Below are 14789 nucleotides of genomic sequence, written 5' to 3'. Positions count from 1 at the left end.
CTGCTCGCTGCATTAACACCATCCTGGGCTGACGGCTAATCTGCTGAAGCCGACCAATCACAGAGCTGCAAATATCATAGAAATGACCTCATGGTTCAGCCAATCAGAGTCTGACTGGAGACCCTGAACCGCACACAGGTCCCGGCGGTCTGTCCGGCACGGACCAGCGGCTCTGATTCTGTCAGTGCTTATGTGAATGTGAAGAATCTGAATCCAGGTGAAAGACTCACCTGTTCTCAGGTGTGTTTGATGAGTTTGTATTCGAATGTTAACATCTGCACTGTTTGTCTGTGCGTGATTTATCTTCAGTTCTTTTTCACTTTCTTTAAATCTTGTTTTGATGATCACACCTTTTCTATCCTTTAATGTCTATGTAAAGATCTGAACGTCTTCTGCATGAAATGTGCCACAAATAAACGTATGTTGTCTAAAGTTTAATGAAAGACGCTGTAGAAGGAAACACCAAATTTTACTTTTCAATTCAACATCAAACATAAAATCTTCATAAAAACTTTTATTAAAATCATTTTTCTGTTTTTATTCTAAATTTGTTTTGGTATAAAACAGGAAAAAAACAATTCTCTGAAACGTTCATCAAACTTTTTAATAACAACTGTATTTATTGTATCATTATTAATACATAACATTCAATTATATTTTGACAGAGTTTTGCTGAAATCCGTATTTCTATTTACATCTAAACTACTTTACCAGCAGCATAAACTCACTGATGAACTCTCCTCTCTGATTCGACAGCTCTGCAGCTCCATCGTCTGGAGGAAGCTGGAACTGAACTGCATGAACGTTTCATTGACAGACTTCTGGGCCTCTGAAGACCCGGTTAGACCCAGAAGAACCGTTTCTAAAACTTCTGATTTATTGAGATTGAAGGAGTTTTTAGTTCAAAGCAGGACTTTTATTCTGAAATGATGACGCCTGCATGGATCGCATCAGCTGGATCTGCATCAAGTATAAATGAAGACACATTCAGACCCTTTGGTTCCTTCTGTTGGGGCCTCTGATGCCTGGGGGCCACAGACCTCCCCCGGTAGTCCTGCTCTGCTCCTCTGGGGGCCGAGGAGTCCTTCTGCAGCCAGCAGGGGGAGACACCAGCTTAGAACCCCAAACAGAAACGGATCAGAACCAGCAGATTCAGAGTTCTGTTAGCAGCTGCTTTAATAAGACGGATTTCACAGAAGGGAGGGAAACTCCTCGGGTCGAGTTTGTTCTGACTGAAATAAAAACACATTTATTTTAACAGAAACAGTTAAACGGAGCAGATCAGACCGGAAACGAACCGGTTTACAGGAATGAGTTTGTTTCTGAACTTCAGATGTTTGCTGCTAGCCCTTCATCATCATCCTCACCATCATCTTCATCTTCATCATCATCATCATCATCCTCATCATCATCATCATCTTCATCTCTCTTTCCAGCTTGCGTTCTTCATCACTGACTCGGCCTTTGGAGCTGCTCCTCGTCTCTCTTCTTTCATCTTTTGATCTCCTCTCTTGTTTTCCTCCTTTTCTCCTCCTTCCTGTGACTCATCGTCCTCCTTTCTTCTGCCTCTGCATTTACCCCCCCCCCATCTTTCATCCCATAATGAATCGGCCTCATCAATACGAGTGCACTCCTCAGACCTTTAGCTCCTTCCATCTGTCTTCTTTTGTGGCTTTCAGCCTTTTTTCCGTTGCTGATGCTGACCTTCTCCTCCTCCTCCTCCTCCTCCTCGTGGAGTGACTCATCGTCTCCTCCTGTGTGTCCTCCCCTCCGTGTGCAGGGAGGTGTTTCAGCACACGTGTAGGAAAGCTTCTGCAGATTATGATGCAGATGCAGCGTTTCAGCTCGTCTCAACGGAAGCAGGACTTGGATTTCAGGAGAAGTCACGACTTTGATCCTCAGACGAGTTTCACTGGAGAGGAAAAGAAGGTTCAACGCCTCAGATCACACTGAGATAAACTAACCAGAACCTTCAGTTTTCTCTGTTTAGCCACAAATGGACTGAAAGTTCAAGTTCAAAAATCAAAACATCATTTTAGGAGGAATTTCTCAGAACACGGCTCCCTCTAGTGGTGCAAAGTGAACTCTGCAGCTCCTCCTGGAGCTTCATCTTCATCCCTAACAGTCCTGAACGTTTAAGTTCTCATCAGAATCTCCAAATACAGCTAAAGTTCAGCCCAACAAACTTCTGAACCAACCAGCTCCGTTTATAAATCTCCATCTCTGTTCTGTATCTTCTAGTTCCCGTGTTCCTGCTCAGATTTGTGCTGTGTGTCAGCGGTCGCTCCGGGTTGTGAGTCTGCAGAGGACAACAGCAGCAAACATGATGTGAGAGCTGGCAGAGCTCTGAATGCCACCCAAGAACAGCCAGAAAAACCGGCTGCTTCCACTTAATGCCACCTTGAAGTGAGATGTGTGAACGCAGGAAGAATGCAAACTGGAACTTATCTGTGGCCACACCCACTCAGAGGAATGACAGGAACCCAGCTCGGAAGAGAAGAGAGAAACGAGAGAAAAAGGAGTAAAGAGTTTAAATGTTTCAGAAACAGAAACACCACGTCTGAAAAGAACAACCAGGAGAACTCAGGAAAAAGACGTCCATCCAACCGTCCATCCATCTATCATCCATCATCCATCCATCCATCTATCCGTCATCCATCCATCATCCACCCATCCATCCGTCCATCTTCTAACTTGATCGATCCCTTTCAAACTCATTGGGTTGCTGGAGCCTATCCCAGTCATTGTTGGGCGAGGGCGGGGCTTAACCTGGACCGGTCCAGCTCAGAACCACACTTAGTCACACCTAAGGGACTGTTTGGTGTCACCAAGTCACTTTTGACACATGATTCTGGACGGTTGGAGGAAACTGGAGAAAACCCACACATGAACAGGAGAACACGCTAACGCTAACACGCTAACGCTAACACGCTAACGCTAACACGCTAACTCCACACGGGAAGAACCCCGCTGGGATTGGAACCAGGAGAAGCAAAACAACAAACTAACAATAATTACTAAATCTGAAGTTTAGATGCCAGAAGCTCAAATGTTTCAAGCAAAAGAACAAAAATAAAATCACATCTAAACAAAAAAACTCAGAAAGTTCAAAAGAAGAACAAAAGTTTGTTTTTAAACTTTAATCAAACATCAAGAGTCTGAAAAAGACGACAAACAGCATCAGAAGAAGAAAACAGAAACACTTCAAAGAAAAACTCCAGTCTTTCATGTTTTTTGTTCTTCTCTTTGATGTTTGAAACTCTTCTTTTATGTCTCGTCTTGTTTTCTTGGTGTTTTTCTGTCCCTGATTACTGTCTGGAGACTCTCCAGGGTCCAGTCTGTTTGGAAGTTCTGCTGGTCTTTTTTCTCTGAATCGGACTTTGGGTCTGCTTCAGGATCAGGACCGGTGGTGATGGATCGAGTTCTGAGGAGGATTGTCTGGTTCCTGGACCGACCCAAACCCACAGCCATGTCGGTCCTCAGGGATGTTCGTGGAGTTCTTCAAAGTCCGTCTGTTTCTATGAATCCTCTTCAGTGGTCTGGCATCAGCAGAACTTCTGCGCTCAGACAGAAGCGGACCTCCTGGCTGCAGGGACATGTGAGGAGCTGGTTCAGAGTGACCCGACTGTCCGGATTCATAGAAGGTTCTGGTGAAGTTCTGCTGTCGTTCACAGAGACCGTTCTTCTGCTGGAGGACATCAGCTCCTCTGGGTTTAAATCAGTTTTGGTTTGATGTTTGATGAGCAGATCGTGATTGATATTGACTTTTACAAAATAAAACTTTTAAACTCAGCTTCCAGTTTTAATATCAACAAACATGAAACTTTTCAGAGAAGATTCTCTTAAACAGCAGTGGAAGCAGAACCTCACGGAGGGTTCTGGTTCTGATCGGACCGCTCTGCTCCCACGCCTCCAGAGAGAAAACCCCGTCATCAAACCTCCTTCATGCTGCAGGAGAAACACGGAGGCGTCATGGAGTCATTCAGACCCGAATGAGTCCCTTTGAAATGAATCGATGTTCCAGCAGACTCCAGAGGGTTCTGGGTTTGGTTTGAGCTTTACTCACCTTCACTTCCTGTTTTATTTTGAAAGAGTCTCCCTTCCTCTGCTCCAATCAGTCTTGGTTGGTCCCAGCTGCACCTCCTCTTGGTTCTGTGTGGAGTTTGTTCTGTTGGACTGAGCTGAAGATAGAAGACCCAGAGATGGTCAGGATGAGGAGCTCCCTGAAGGAAGGATGACCTCTGACCTCTGAGGGTAAGCTGATCCCAGACTCACTGACAACAGTCCCCGAATGACAGCTCAGTGAATGAAGACAATGAGAGACGTTCTTTAAAAATAACAGTAAACATAATAACTATAACCCGTCTGAATGACAGGAAGTTCCTCCGCTTCAGAGCTGCTGAAGTGGCTGTGCTGTTTTCAGCGTTGCCATAGCAACGCTCTCCAGGAAGCTGCTTTGTCTGTGTGTCATCCACGGTCGCCACTTCATCAGCTCTGGTTCCTGACTGATACTGCAGCTATAAACAGACGCTGAGTCATGCGTGAAGACCGCCGGCTCCACGAACACATGAAGGCAGACCAGAACCAGAACCAGAACCTGGAGGACCGAGGATGAGCTGCCCTCATGGTCTGTAACACACAGGAAGTCTAAGGACAGTCCTGAATACTTTCCCCTCAACAGAATGAACAGAATGAAAAGAGGCATCTGAGGTCACGATGGCGTTCTAGAGGAACGCCATCGTGACCTCAGATGCCTCTGACGGTCGTGATGGCGTTCCTCTGTTTGGTGACGTGGCGTTCGAGGCCTCACAGGGAGGAATGTGGCGCTGGTCTGACTGGAAGGTCGCGGTTCTGTGGATGAAGGATGCTCGGATAAAAGGACTGAAATTCTGATGGATTTAACCTTCAGCTAACGTCCCGGTTCTGAATGTCAGACATGAAATCAGAATCATGCAGACTGACCCATATCAGTACTATGAGAGGACCAGAGCAACATCCTGGACATGAGGAGCTGCAGCAGGTCATCTCCTAAACTCTAGTCATGTCTCCCAGTCGGTCACAAACCTGCGGACTCGGCTCCAGGTCCAGAACAGGTCGTGGTGTGAACAGCATCAGCTGATCGGGTTCTTTTTCACACTCATGTTTGACTGAGTCCTGCTGTGATGGAGTTTGATGGACCTGAAGGTCTGTGGTGGCCCCCGCCGTCCTGCAGCTGTTTCCTCTGTGGGGCTGGAAAACATCTGCTGGGATTGTTCTGATAACGCCGCTGATCTCGCCTTCACTGAAAGGCTTTGATTTGAAGTGAAAGCAGCTGCAGAGTCGGTCTGATCCCATCAGAAGCTGGATCCTGCAGAGACAGGCTGATGATGTCTGAGTGAGTCTGGAGTGAAGAACCTCTCAGGTTTATTCTTCTCAGACAGAGAGATGGATTTCCTCTCAGTTCCACTGATTAAAAAGACTTCCTCGGTTCAGCCAATCTGCTTCGGTGGAGTTTGTAGAAACGTCTCTTCAGGATCACGTCACTGTTCCTCCACAGGAATCTCAGGAGGTTTCTGGATCTGAAAGATCTCAAATGTCTTCGGCCGCTGCTGGTCTGATTCTACAGACTTTCTGACTCAGTTTAGATGAATTCTCCTGATGCATCTTTCAGTAATTAGTGTAATAAAAACCTCCCTGAAGCTTTCATCTCTGACTTTGGTCCCTGGAGTGAAAACAGGAAGTGAATCAGCCGCAGAGACAAACTCATCACGGAGTTTTGGATTCAATCTTCCTGTGAAAATCCAAAACTCTCAAACAAAACGATTGACCTGCTTTTGAAACGCGTTTGTCCAGAGAACCGGGAGGTTTTCTGAAGCCGTGGCGTCCGGCGTTCATCTGCAGACATTCATTCTGTGAAACGGAGGAAGATGAGAAGAACGTTTGAAATGTTTGAAACTGAAAGTTTAAGTTCAAATTCACTTTTCTGTCTGAACTTCTCATCTGCAGAGAGGATCACCGTGAGGACGAGGAAAGGAGAACTCCTTAGGTCCTCAACCGAGCTGATGAAGGTGATGATGAAGGTGATGATGAAGATGATGATGAAGGTGATGATGAAGGTGATGATGAAGATGGTGATGAAGATGATGATGAAGGTGATGATGAAGATGGTGATGAAGACGATGATGAAGGTGATGATGAAGGTGATGATGAAGGTGATGATGAAGATGGTGATGAAGATGATGATGAAGATGATGATGAAGATGATGATGAAGGTGATGATGAAGGTGATGAAGATGATGATGAAGGTGATGATGAAGATGATGATGAAGATGATGATGAAGGTGATGATGAAGGTGATGATGAAGATGATAATTAAGGTGATGATGAAGATGATGATGATGAAGGTAATGATGAAGGTAATGATGAAGATGATGATGAAGATGATGATGAAGGTGATGATGAAGGTGATGACTAAGATGATGATGAAGATGGTGATGAAGGTGATGATGAAGAGGATGATGAAGGTGATGATGAAGATGATGATGAAGGTGATGATGAAGATGATGATGAAGGTGATGATGAAGGTGATGATGAAGATGATGATGAAGATGATGATGAAGGTGATGATGAAGGTGATGATGAAGATGATGATGAAGGTGATGATGAAGGTGATGATGAAGGTGATGATGAAGGTGATGATGAAGGTGATGATGAAGGTGCTCTCTGCCTCTTTAGAACTTTGCTGGATTTGTGGGTTTTGCTTCACCAGAACAGTTCTGGAAGAGCTGTCTTCACTGTGTCTGATCCGGTTTTGGTTCTGTGGTCAAAGCCAGAGTTCTGCTGGAGTCCAAAACCCATCCAGCGAGTGCTCTTCATGAAGAGGGAGGATGTCTGAGCTGCGTGGGGGCGGGGCTTCCATGTCTTATTATTAAACGGATGCCTGCAGAGGATCATGGGGGATTGGATCAAACACTGGGGGGGATTCATGAGTAATCCTGCCACCAGCAGAGTGAATGAGATTCTTAGAGGCCGTGGGAACCGGCGCCGACCCGGATCTGAGTTCTTGTGTGCCGGGGTTTCTCTTCAGAAGACGCTCCGATTCTCTCAGGTCTTCATCTCTGCAGAGTTTACAACCTACAGAGAAACGTTCACCAGGTGATCCATCTCTGTCATGTAGATCCCAGATGGAGATTCTCTGCTGGTCTCAGGTAAACCCGGACCGCATTCCCAGGAATCTTTGGCCTCCAATCAGCTGATTACCCAGAAGTATTCAACCAATCAAAGCTGCAGTCCTGTTTGGACAGAAGCGGGAAACTCCTCCTGATCTTAAAGATCTAGTCTTTCTTCACCAACATCTTAATCCTGAAATGAAGAAAAACCTTCTGAGATCTTTGAGTTTCATAATTATCTGTGAAGAAAAAGGTTCAAAAGTCGATCAAGAAAATCCTGCAGGTTTGAAGCTTCTTTTGCTTCATTTTCAACAAATCCGAGCTTCTCCCCAACGAGGAAAAGGTCATGAGGTCAAGAGGTCAAGAGGTCGGGGTTCAGCTCATCCTCACATGAGGAGCGAGCCGCTTCAGGAGGACCCTGAGGTAAAGAGTCTGAAGCTGACGGGTCTGTGCAGCTTCAGAACTGAGCATAAACAGAACCTTCTGATCCAGCTTTGGACCGAGCCGCACAGAGAAGTTCGGAAAACACGAGTTGGAGTAAGACGACTCTTGCTGGCCAGGAAAGGTGCATCCTGATGAAGTAACTGCCACTGAATCCAAACCCAGCACGGCTAACGGGAACCGACTGACTGGCTGAAGTTCTGGCAGCAGCACAATGCTGGCAGACTGGATCCACATGAGGACCGTTTGGAAAAAGAACGGAGAAATCCAAAGCTGGCTCGGGATGCCAGGCTCTGGAGAGGAGAAGGAAACTCCTCCTGGAAAGTGACGGATCAAACCAGGATTTATGTGGAAGAACGGAGCGACGGAGAACAAATGAAGAAATGGAAAATGGTTCAGAGGAAAAACCCGGAACTCCTCAGGAGGATTCTCCTGATCCAGAAGGAAGATGACGTCTAATTAACCGGACACTTCATCTGCATCAACGATGGAGGACTTCACACCAAACTGAAACTACGGGGATGCTGGGAAAAGAGACAGAAACATGGATGAGATCATTTCTCTGAAACGTCAGTCGTCTGAAGAGATCAGGTCCTCAAACAGAAAGGTCACGGTCAGCTGATGAAGGTCAGAGCAGAGACCGAGGAACGAGACGCTTCAGCAGGAGCAAAAACAAACTCCACTTCCTGTTCCGGATCCTCTGGATCAAACATTGGATCATCTGGTCTTGAGGTTCAGTCCAGCTGCTGTGATGTAACCTCAAGAGCACGCCGTCTGGATGAACGACCTTCACCGCCATCAGCTCATTCGAGACCATGAGACCATGAGAGACCGGAGACTGTCAGCTTCATAATCTCTTCATTCAGCTTCTATCATAACAAACTCCCGTCTGTGCTTGGAGGAGTCAGTTCATGACGCTCAGTTGTGTTGTTGTTGTTGTTGTTGTTGTTGTTGTTGTTGTGACTCATCCTTCATCCAGAAGCTTTTCCAAACATTTCTGTCATATTTTCATTTTTAAGTACATCAAAAACCTTGTTTGTGTTTGTTGTGGTTGTTTGTTTACAGCTTTTTTCTCATTGTCAACAGTTTATTTATATTCTTTACTTCCTGTTTACTCTTCCTGCCTGAGGGGGAGGAGTTTACATATGTTGGACTCTTGTTGACGTGAAGGAGTTCCTGTTTCGATCTCTGAGTCTGCTTTTTCTGCACAGTTTGACCATCAAGGAGTTTCCAGATCTAAAGGTTTCCCTCAGATCCACATTCAGTCTTTCTCCTGGTCAGACTCCCACCATGAGAACATCTGAACCATCTGGAATGATGACGGATGGAGATGACATCAGCTCCTCCTCTCATGGAGAACACGGAGGTTTTTAGTTGGAGCTCCTTGTTTCCTCTCCGTTTGAGGTTGGTCCTCCCGTCTTCACAGGAGAATCCACTTCCTCATTACCCTGATGTTCCATGAAGTCGTCTCATACGCAGGTGAACGGCGGCGAAGGAAGAAGTCATGTGACTCAGTCCAGTTGTCATGGCGCCTCAGGCGAGTTCACATCTCTGATTCAGAGACTTCCAGAACACAGCTGCAGATGTTTAGATCCGACTGTTGGAGGGAAATCCTGATGGAGAGCTGCTGCTGACGGATCAGAACTTCATGCTGATGAAGGTCAAACCTGCTCAGGTGAGGAGCAACCCTCATGGAAACTTCTCCTCAGGATTATGAAGCGTCTGAATCTCTGGGTCCAAAGCTAGACCTAAAGAACGTTTTATTATCATCAGAGCTGCAGCCGAGGACGATTAGATCAGATTTTTCTGTTAGTGATAACAGATCAGGAGCAGAACATTGTCTTTAACTTCTCATTTTTAGTCATTTTGTTTTTAAACTTCTTCTTGTAACATTCTCTCTGCAAACCTTCACTTCTCTATGAGCTTTAATGCAGAGACGTCTGTCTTCTGGGTTCTGATGGGTTCTGATGGGTTCTAATGGGTTCTGATGGGTTCTGATGGGTTCTGATGGGTTCTGATGGGTTCTGAAGCAGCTTTCTCTCACTCTTCGGAGTTCTGGTGATCCTGCAGGATCTTCTGCTCAAACATGATGCTCTCCTTTCTGTTTGCTCTCAGATTCTGTTAGTTCTGGTCTGAGAAAAACCAACCGAAGGAGGAGAAATCCTCAACGAGACGTTTGAAAAAATGTCTGAAAATAAGTTTTTTTTTTGCTTTAAGTTTACGACTTTTGATTGATTAACCTTTAAAATGAGTTAGGAGGTTAAGATTAGAGCTGGAAACTGAAACGGAGACAGATGGTGTCTGCAGCTTTATCAGAGATGGGGTCAAAGGTCAAGGACGGCGCTCTGAGGAATGCCGCTCCACCACAGCCGCGCTCGGACCGCAGGAAGTGTCTGAGTGCAGCAGGTCCTCACAGGGTGACGGCTCCCGTCTGTCTGCGCAGTCGGAGGTCTTTATCTGTCCTCTGCAGACGCCACATTCCCTTTGGCATCAGAGGCAAACGCTCCTGATTGGTGGAACCAACATCAGGAATCAACACCGGAGTTTGAAACCGTTTTTATCTCCAAACCTCCATGTTTCCAGGAGAAATACATGTTGGTTTTGGTTTTTCTAGAATGAACCAATCACAGAACGGCGTTCTGCTCTGTGACGCCTCCACAGGTCATCGGAGTTAAACACTGATCAGACCTAAATACGGATTCCTGTTTGAAGTTCCAAACATCTTCTGATCTGTTTTCAAAGTGTTCCCAGTTTTTATCAAATCCAAAATCCTGTGACGATTTCTGTGACATAGTTCCTGTAGAAGTTCACCTGTGAGTTTTGGGCCAAAAGTTAGCTCTGCTAATGTTCCCATCAGCCCTTTGTTTACTCTCTCCCACTAGATTACAGCCCCTCAACCCAAGCTAACGTTAGCGTAACGATTGGTGAGTGATCTCTGATCGTCCAGTTCTGATCCAGATTCCAGATCAGACCAAGAAAACAAAGACGTTCATGGATCTATTCGTCTGTTAATTGATGATTTAGAATTGTAGCCGAGAAGGGAGACTTTGGCCCCGCCCATGAGTCATAAACTCGAGCTTTTTCAAACATCCAGTTTTCATCTGCTCCTGATCCAAATCGATTTGAATAAATGAATACTCAGACGCAGTTTGAGTCTGAAATTCTTTTATATCTGTCAATCATCATAAAACGCTACGAAAACAGGAAAGAAACACAATTTTCATTGGAGTAGGCCCAATAATAGCCCACCCTCACAGGTGTTGTGTGAGCTCTCATTCGGTTCTGTAACAGTGGTTACATCCATCACTCTGACTGGATTCAGGAGCTTCATCCTGATGGAAAAAAGGTCATGAAAAAAGAACAGAGCAGAAGTGATGGTGGGACGCTCCTCTTCTGTACCGAGCAGAGGAAGTGACGACGGGACGCTCCTCGTCTTTATTAGCAGAAGAAGTGACTTTGGGACGCTCCTCTTCTGTCAGGAGCAGAGGAAGTGACTTTGGGATGCTCCTCTTCTGTCAGGAGCAGAGGAAGTGATGGTGGGACGCTCCTCGTCTTTATTAGCAGAAGAAGTGATGGTGGGACGCTCCTCTTCTGTACCGAGCAGAAGAAGTGACGGCAGAACGCTCCTCTTCTGTCAGGAGCAGAAGAAGTGATGGTGGGACGCTCCTCTTCTTTACACAGCAGAGAAAGTGACTTTGGGACGCTCCTCTTCTGTCAGGAGCAGAGGAAGTGACTTTGGGACGCTCCTCGTCTTTATTAGCAGAAGAAGTGATGGTGGGACGCTCCTCGTCTTTATTAGCAGAAGAAGTGATGGTGGGACGCTCCTCGTCTTTATTAGCAGAAGAAGTGACGGCAGAACGCTCCTCTTCTGTCTGTCACTGGAATAAAGCAGAAATCTTTGAATGTTTTATTCAAATGCATCAGTGACAGCTTTGATTTGAAATTGAAAAAGCTGAAGTCAGTAACTTGTTAGGAGTTTTTGCCTCCAAAGAGTTTTTTTTGGGGGGGGGGTCCAGGTGTGCTCTCTGACCGCCCTCCTCCCTCCCCCCTGGAAAAATGCTTGGGATGCCTCAGATCCTGAGCCGTCTTCACTCCAGTCAAGGCCACACGGGAAAAGGTGAAGAGGAGGAGGAGGGTAAGCGGGGAGGAAGACTTCTCTGGGGGGTGTTAATTTGTTTCTGAGCCTGTGATGTTTGTCAGGGGGAGGGGGGCGGCGGCATTAGAAATCAGTGGTCCGTGGAGGGACGCACAGGAGTCAGATTACAACTTTGTGAGGCCCCTTGACTCTGGACACACTGAAGCTGCCTTTGTTTGACTGGAAACTAGAGGGGGGGGGGGACGAAAGAGGAGGAGGAAGAGGAGGAGGAAGAGGAGGAGAGCCTGCGAGTGAGGAGAAAGAGGCAGAGGGAGCTCCATCTGTCCTCTCTCACAGAGCTCAGAGAGGAGTTGGACCCCCCAGCAGTGAAGATGCCGTCCCGGTAAATGACCTCCTTCTGTCTCTGCTGTCGCTGTCTGACTGTGTCTGACTCTGAGCTTCTGCTTCGGTGCAGCGGGCCCCCCTGGTTCTTTGGATTATCTCTGCTGCTCCTGCGGTTCTGCTCGACCCGTCAGCTGCTGGACGGTAAGTGGGCTTTTCCTCAGAATCCTGCTGGTTCTGGACCAGAAACGTTTCAGAACTTTTCTGCTCCTGCATGCTTTTAAAGGTCCACAGCTCTGAGTTCTGACCCGGTTCTCCATCTGCTGTGGTTTCATGACTCCCTCAGAAGGAGCGTTCTCTGATCCAGCAGAGTCTGTTATCTTAAGTCATACTTAAAACCAGGCCCCCGTTTAGCAGATGACCTCATTGTGGGGATCTGGACCCGCTCCAGAACCGCTGCAGATTCCACCTCTGGATCTCAGTCGCAGCGATGGCATTCCCCAAACGAGCGCTTCACTCAAACGCTCTGTGCTCCAGCAGTGAGGCTGCCGCTGCAAACGCTCCCCGTCAGCCTGTTCCTGATTAACGCTGAAGAGACGCCGCATTCTGATGACAGCAGAACCGCGGCGGGATGAGGACGGGAAGTGGGAGGGTCAGACCTTCAGAGCTGCAGGTCGTTGTGGTACCGCTCTACCTGTGAGTCCAGTCTGACCTCTGACCTCTGGGTGTGCAGGTTCTCTGACCCCCCAGCGGCCCAAAGCGAACACAGACGCGTTATCACGGATCTCATCTGCATGAAGATGGAAAAGTCGAGATTAAAACTCTGTCTTCCTGTGATGACATCAGAGAAATCTGATCCAATGGGAGCGAGTCTTATCAGTGAGGACCCAGAGTTTCCATTCCAGTGATGAATGTGCTCCTGCAGTGGGGGGGGGGCTGCAGATGCTCTGCTGTTCCTCAGGATGTTTGTGTGTTTGCCACATTCATAATGACTCACTTTCCAAAGGGGGGGGGGGCATGGGAGCAGGAGGGAGGGCTAGAAAGAAGGCACCAGGGACAAATATTTCCAGCCTGCAGCCTGTAAATATTCTCAAAAACAGACTTGTTGCCATGGCGACTTCACCTTTCTGAGCGTGGTTTCTAATCCGTCCCTCAGCGTGAAACACTGCTCTGGACTCCGACTCTGGGCTCCGAATCCGGACTGATGCTGGCGGGACAAAAGGAATTCCTCCAGCGGGAGCATCAGCAGACTCCCGTCGGAGGATTCAAACACAGAGAACTCTCCTGTGAAGTTCAGAGGCGTGAACATTAATGTTTAAAATGTCAAAAACGATTTAGACCAGAAAATCAGAAAAACGACTCAAAGAAACAAAAAATCAGAAGATCCAGGATGAGGTAGAAACCTTCAGAAACAAACATGCAGCTGTAGATGTTTGGATTTAAAACTAATAAAAGAGTTTTAAAGTCGGTTCATAATGAAGATTTGATCATAAAGTTAACAGATCTCAGGAAATACTTCAGCAGAGGTTTAGCACAGATGGTAGCTTTTCTCCTCCAGTAATAAGAGAAAAGAACTTCTAGCAGGAATGTGGGTGTTCTTGATTAAGTTCAGACGACTCGGCTATAAACTCATTTTTCATCTGTAAATCCTGTTTGGCTGCAGAAACATTTGCAGTTTCCTCTCTGCTGCTGTGAGGAGACAGAAAAGCTTCTTACTGTCCCTCTGCTCTCAGTTCCCTCCTAAAAACTAGAACTTCATTGATCCACTGGATCACTGAGTCAACGTCTGCCACTGAAGAACGGCCGTGGACTTTCATCTGGTCGTTTTTACAGAACCGTTCTGCACCATCAGGATGGCATTGGTCCTAAAGGGTCAGAGTCCTGGTGATCCAGTCCTGCTGCTTTAAGGTGATCTGGTTCTGTGAGTTTAAGGTGATCCAGTCCTTCTAGTTTAAAGTGATCCAGTCCTGCTGGTTTAAGGTGATCCAGTCCTACTTTAAGGTGATCCAGTCCTGTTGGTTCAAGGTGATCCAGTCCTGCTGGTTTAAGGTGATCCAGTCCTTCTAGTTTAAGGTGATCCAGTCCTGCTGGTTTAGGGTGATCCAGTCCTGTTGGTTTAAGGTGATCCAGTCCTTCTAGTTTAAGGTGATCCAGTCCTGCTAGTTTAAGGTGATCCAGTCCTGCTTGTTTAGGGTGATCCAGTCCTGTTGGTTTAAGGTGATCCAGTCCTTCTAGTTTAAGGTGATCCAGTCCTTCTAGTTTGAGGTGATCCAGTCCTGTTGGTTTAGGGTGATCCAGTCCTGTTGGTTTAAGGTGATCCAGTCCTGCTGGTTTAAGGTGATCCAGTCCTGCTGGTTTGAGGTGATCCAGTCCTGCTGGTTTAAGCTAATCCACTCCTGCTGGTTTAAGGTGATCCAGTCCTGCTATTTTAAGGTGATCCAGTCCTTCTAGTTTAAGGTGATCCAGTCCTGCTAGTTTAAGGTGATCCAGTCCTGCTGGTTTAAGGTGATCCAGTCCTGCTGGTTTAGGGTGATCCAGCCCTGCTGGTTTAAGGTGATCCAGTCCTTCTAGTTTAAGGTGATCCAGTCCTGCTGGTTTAAGGTGATCCAGTCCTGCTGGTTTAAGGTGATCCAGTCCTGCTATTTTAAGGTGATCCAGTCCTGCTATTTTAAGGTGATCCAGTCCTGCTGGTTTGAGGTGATCCAGTCCTCCCTGAGGTCCTACTGATCACTTGGATTCTCATTAATCAGTTTTTAATCTGTTTAATCAATAATCATTTTTTC

The 14789-nt window shown here is 46.6% G+C and overlaps 1 protein-coding gene and 3 long non-coding RNA genes across 6 annotated transcripts in view; 2 read left to right on the top strand and 2 right to left on the bottom strand.

The window, feature by feature from the left end:
* Positions 1-3125: 3125 nt before the first annotated feature.
* LOC112151513 lies at positions 3126-4385 on the bottom strand. Its single transcript, XR_002920144.2, has 2 exons — positions 4067-4385; positions 3126-3948 (listed from the first exon to the last, which is right to left on the bottom strand). It is a non-coding gene; the product is annotated as an uncharacterized LOC112151513 (long non-coding RNA).
* Positions 4162-10447, top strand: LOC118600219. 2 transcript variants are annotated; one of them, XR_004949811.1, is made up of 4 exons: positions 4162-4254; positions 5986-6047; positions 8801-8993; positions 9069-10447. It is a non-coding gene; the product is annotated as an uncharacterized LOC118600219 (long non-coding RNA). The 2 variants fall into 2 exon arrangements; XR_004949812.1 differs by lacking the exon at positions 4162-4254 and adding an exon at positions 4450-4627.
* A 1331-nt stretch (positions 10448-11778) lies between these two features.
* LOC112151512 (collagen alpha-1(XVIII) chain) overlaps positions 11779-14789 on the top strand; it is a 42395-nt gene continuing 39384 nt past the window's right edge. The window contains exons 1-2 of one of the 2 annotated variants that reach the window (XM_024280481.2): positions 11779-12067; positions 12140-12210. In XM_024280481.2, the coding sequence (XP_024136249.1) occupies positions 12057-12067; positions 12140-12210 (82 nt within the window). In that variant the 5' untranslated portion in view covers positions 11779-12056. The remainder of the gene's footprint in view (positions 12068-12139; positions 12211-14789) is intronic. The other variant, XM_036217474.1, reaches the window with a different exon arrangement.
* The window catches only part of LOC112151514, a 17201-nt gene continuing 15600 nt past the window's right edge, over positions 13189-14789 (bottom strand). The window contains exon 3 of the long non-coding RNA XR_002920146.2: positions 13189-13290. This is a non-coding gene — a long non-coding RNA (uncharacterized LOC112151514). The remainder of the gene's footprint in view (positions 13291-14789) is intronic.

The sequence above is a fragment of the Oryzias melastigma genome, linkage group LG20 (assembly GCF_002922805.2).
Source record: "Oryzias melastigma strain HK-1 linkage group LG20, ASM292280v2, whole genome shotgun sequence".
In the NCBI taxonomy this organism is placed as follows: domain Eukaryota; kingdom Metazoa; phylum Chordata; class Actinopteri; order Beloniformes; family Adrianichthyidae; genus Oryzias; species Oryzias melastigma.
This window is presented reverse-complemented; position numbering and strand designations above follow the sequence as displayed.